This window comes from Macadamia integrifolia, unplaced genomic scaffold, assembly GCF_013358625.1.
Source record: "Macadamia integrifolia cultivar HAES 741 unplaced genomic scaffold, SCU_Mint_v3 scaffold784, whole genome shotgun sequence".
NCBI lineage: Eukaryota > Viridiplantae > Streptophyta > Magnoliopsida > Proteales > Proteaceae > Macadamia > Macadamia integrifolia.
Window position 1 is genome coordinate 156,443 of NW_024870538.1, and position 3,372 is coordinate 159,814.

Below are 3,372 nucleotides of genomic sequence, written 5' to 3' on the forward strand. Positions count from 1 at the left end.
ATGACACAGTTGAATCTTAGCAGTTGTAAGAAAAGGAAGAGAGGGGGAAGGGCCTTTGGGTTCAAGACATTCTGTGAAGCTGGATACCCAGTAGAATTTAATGGCTTATTTCATCAAAACATCAAAACATTACTTGAATTAGGAAGTCCTGAGACCAATTTATGCAGTGGAATGCAAAGCTGGTCTTTCCAACTTGAACTCCATCGCCATCCTCTGGTCCATATCTCACTGTTGATCATCGAAGAACCAATCGAGGCATCCGCTCGCCCTCATTGCAATCACTGCCTGTACGTGGGTAAATTACTCTCACCTAATCTCTCATCTGTTATGTTTAAATCTCTCTTTGAGTGTAGAAGTAAGCTAGAACATCCACATGCCTCGCATTGTTGGGAGAATAGTCTCACATCAGTTACCCCTTAGACCTTCTCTCCCCTCATATACCTGTGTCTCTTCTCCACCCAATAGTTCGAGCTTTTGGGTTGGATATTTACATGGTATTAGAGCAAACACCTGAGACCTTCTGTCCCTACACCTAATCCTTTGAGGTTTTGGGTTGAACATTTACACACATTGAGGCCAATTGGATGATCTGAACCTTTAATCTATCACATTGGGATGAACCTTAGGAATGTGAGGAAAGATCCTGTTATCATTATAGAATGATTTCTTCTGCAAGAGATCTTTGTCTGCTCTACATCTTCTCAAAAGTTCTTGTTGATTATAGCTCAGGTTGGGGACACCACATGATTTGCAACAAGAAGTTTCACTTTGTTGTGCCCTCCAAAGAAATTGCAACATCACAACCCACATCTTTGAGCCATGGAGGTAATTGCAGAGGATCAGATGCAACCACAACAATGAAGTCAAATTTGATAGAGCAACACAGCCACCTTATGCATGGGGTCTTGCACATGAATGGGTTTGGGCATTTGCTCTGTATCAATGGTGTGGAGAAGGGCTCAGAGTTGGCTGGGCATGAGATTATGGACTTATGGGATAGAATTTGTACCGGATTAAGAGTAAGGTTAGGCCTTTCAGTTCATAAGAACTCTTACTTCTCATTGTATTGATCACTTTGGAGTTGGGAGTTATTTATCCTATTCTAACACAAAATGAACAGTTACTACTTATTGGTAATACAATCTCAGCAAACCTGTTGAGGGGTTAGGCCTGAAGGCAACCTTTAAAGGTGTAATGGGCTGGCCTGGTTTTGGGCCTCACTCATAAGACATTCAATCTCAACGCCACTACTCAAGCCTGTTTTGACTGTAATGTTTTCATAATGTATGGGCTAGCATCTAGTCATTGTATTGATCACTCTGGAGAACTAACACCCGGATTCTTTCTCATGTGTAAGGAAGGTGAGCCTAACTGACGTTGCAAGGAAGAGAAACATGGACTTGAGGTTGATCCATGGTGTGGCTTATGGTGAGCCATGGTTTAGTCGTTGGGGCTACAGATTCGGGCATGGAAGCTTTGGTGTTACTCAACTAATGTACCAGAAAGCTATAGAAGCAATTCAAGGAATGCCCTTATGCCTACTTGTTCATCACCTTGGAAGCTCAAATCATGAAATTCCAGTCATTCTCCATAGATATCAAATGATGTCTAGTAGTTCTCTGCTTACACTAGGCCATCTATTCCATTTCATGTTACAACTGAAGTCCCACCTTCCACAGGAGAAAAACAAGGCTTCTGATAACTCTAGCATTGTATTCGACACCGCTTCTCGGTGGTCTCCAAAGCGAGTTGAAATGGCGGCTCAGGTTATTGTTGATGCACTAAGAAAGGCAGAGAACAGATGGGTCTCAAGGCAGGAAGTTAGAGATGCCGCCCGTGTATACATTGGTGACACAGGTTTATTAGACTTTGTGTTGAAGTCACTAGGAAACCATATTGTGGGGAATTACATTGTTCGCCGGAGTGTAAATCCGGTGACTAAAGTTCTTGAGTATTGCTTGGAGGATATCTCTTGTTCTTTGCCTAATCAAGCTAATTTGTCTCAAATCAATCAATGTGGTCAGCTTAAGAGGCTTCAACTCATGAAAGATATCTTCTATTTGTACAAGTACATCCTCAATGAGCAAAGACCAGCAGCATTGGTTACTAGGATGTTCACAGCCATCCCTGTGGCTGCAAGGATAATTCTTGACACCAAACATCTTATTAAAGACTATGGAGGAGAGTTATGTCCTAATACTGGTCATGGTGAAAATTTAATGGTTTTGTGCACAATTTGTTTGAATGACAAGGTAGAGACCAATGAAGGTATGATGAAGGCCTTGCCACCACATGAAGTTATCGTTTTGCCGGCCTATGGTACCGTCGAAGAACTTAAGAAGGAAGTTCAAAGGGTCTTTAAAGAAATGTATTGGGGGTTAAGGAGCTTTGTTGTGGAGTTGATTATCGGTTTGAATGCGAAGGATTCAGATTTGATTTTGAAGATAGTACAAGGTCAGTCTCAATTTGTTGTGAAAGGAAGAATATTAGATAAAGGGATTAACATTGATGGGATTTATGAGGGAAGCATAGATAACCATGTAATGGATTGTCCTTGTGGTGCTAAGGAAGATGATGGGGAAAGGATGATCTCTTGTGATATCTGTGAAGTTTGGCAACATACTCGTTGTGTTCGTATAGGGAATAATGAGGATGTTCCTCATATATTTCTTTGTAGCCGCTGTGAACATGACATTTCCCTTCTCCCCTCCCTTCCATAGTCAGATTAGGTCCTTTCTTTTCAGTCTTGATAGGCAAGGGTTAAGTACCCACATAGTTTCCATCATCATGGTGGAACAAATATAGCTTCTTGTTTTTTTGGGGGGGGGGGGGGCGGTGTTTCTTTTCTTTACCATTCCTTTTTAAATTTTCAAAATGGAAATTGAAAGAAGGTTTGTGCTTTTTATGCTTTTGTTCTACCTTCTTGTTTTCTTTTATTTAAATGTGAAATGACAATTTTTTTTTGCTAACGATGGGTATTTAGGCCTTCAGCCTGACTAGTCTCGCGAGCCCATACTGACCCCACAACCACATGGACTGAGTCATACCGGGGTTGAATGAGAACCATTCAACTTTCAGAGTGGCCCAAGGTGTGCCTAATAGGAGTCGAGCTTAGGATGTCCAAGTTTACGGTTCGTACTAAGTTCGTTGCTCACCAACTGTGTTACCCTCTTGGGTTATTTGAAATGGCATCCTAAGGAAAACTAGAGATGCTAACTATTGATCAAACAATTAGTTCTCTGACAGTGGTCTTGAGGAGAGAGATAGAGGGAGAAGTGCTGGCGGCTTGGAAATACCTTTCCCATAAAACAAATGAAAAGTTTTAGCTTAGGACTAATATTGAGAACCAAATCAAATATTGGGCCTGAGTCA

At 41.4% G+C, this 3,372-nt stretch overlaps 1 protein-coding gene across 1 annotated transcript; it reads left to right on the top strand.

The window, feature by feature from the left end:
* LOC122069977 (PHD finger protein PERSISTENT TAPETAL CELL 1) lies at positions 1-2,720 on the top strand. Its single transcript, XM_042634072.1, has 3 exons — positions 1-295; positions 730-1,024; positions 1,358-2,720. Exons 1-3 carry the CDS (start codon positions 1-3, stop codon positions 2,718-2,720), a joined length of 1,953 nt encoding a protein of 650 aa, XP_042490006.1.
* Positions 2,721-3,372: the final 652 nt, after the last annotated feature.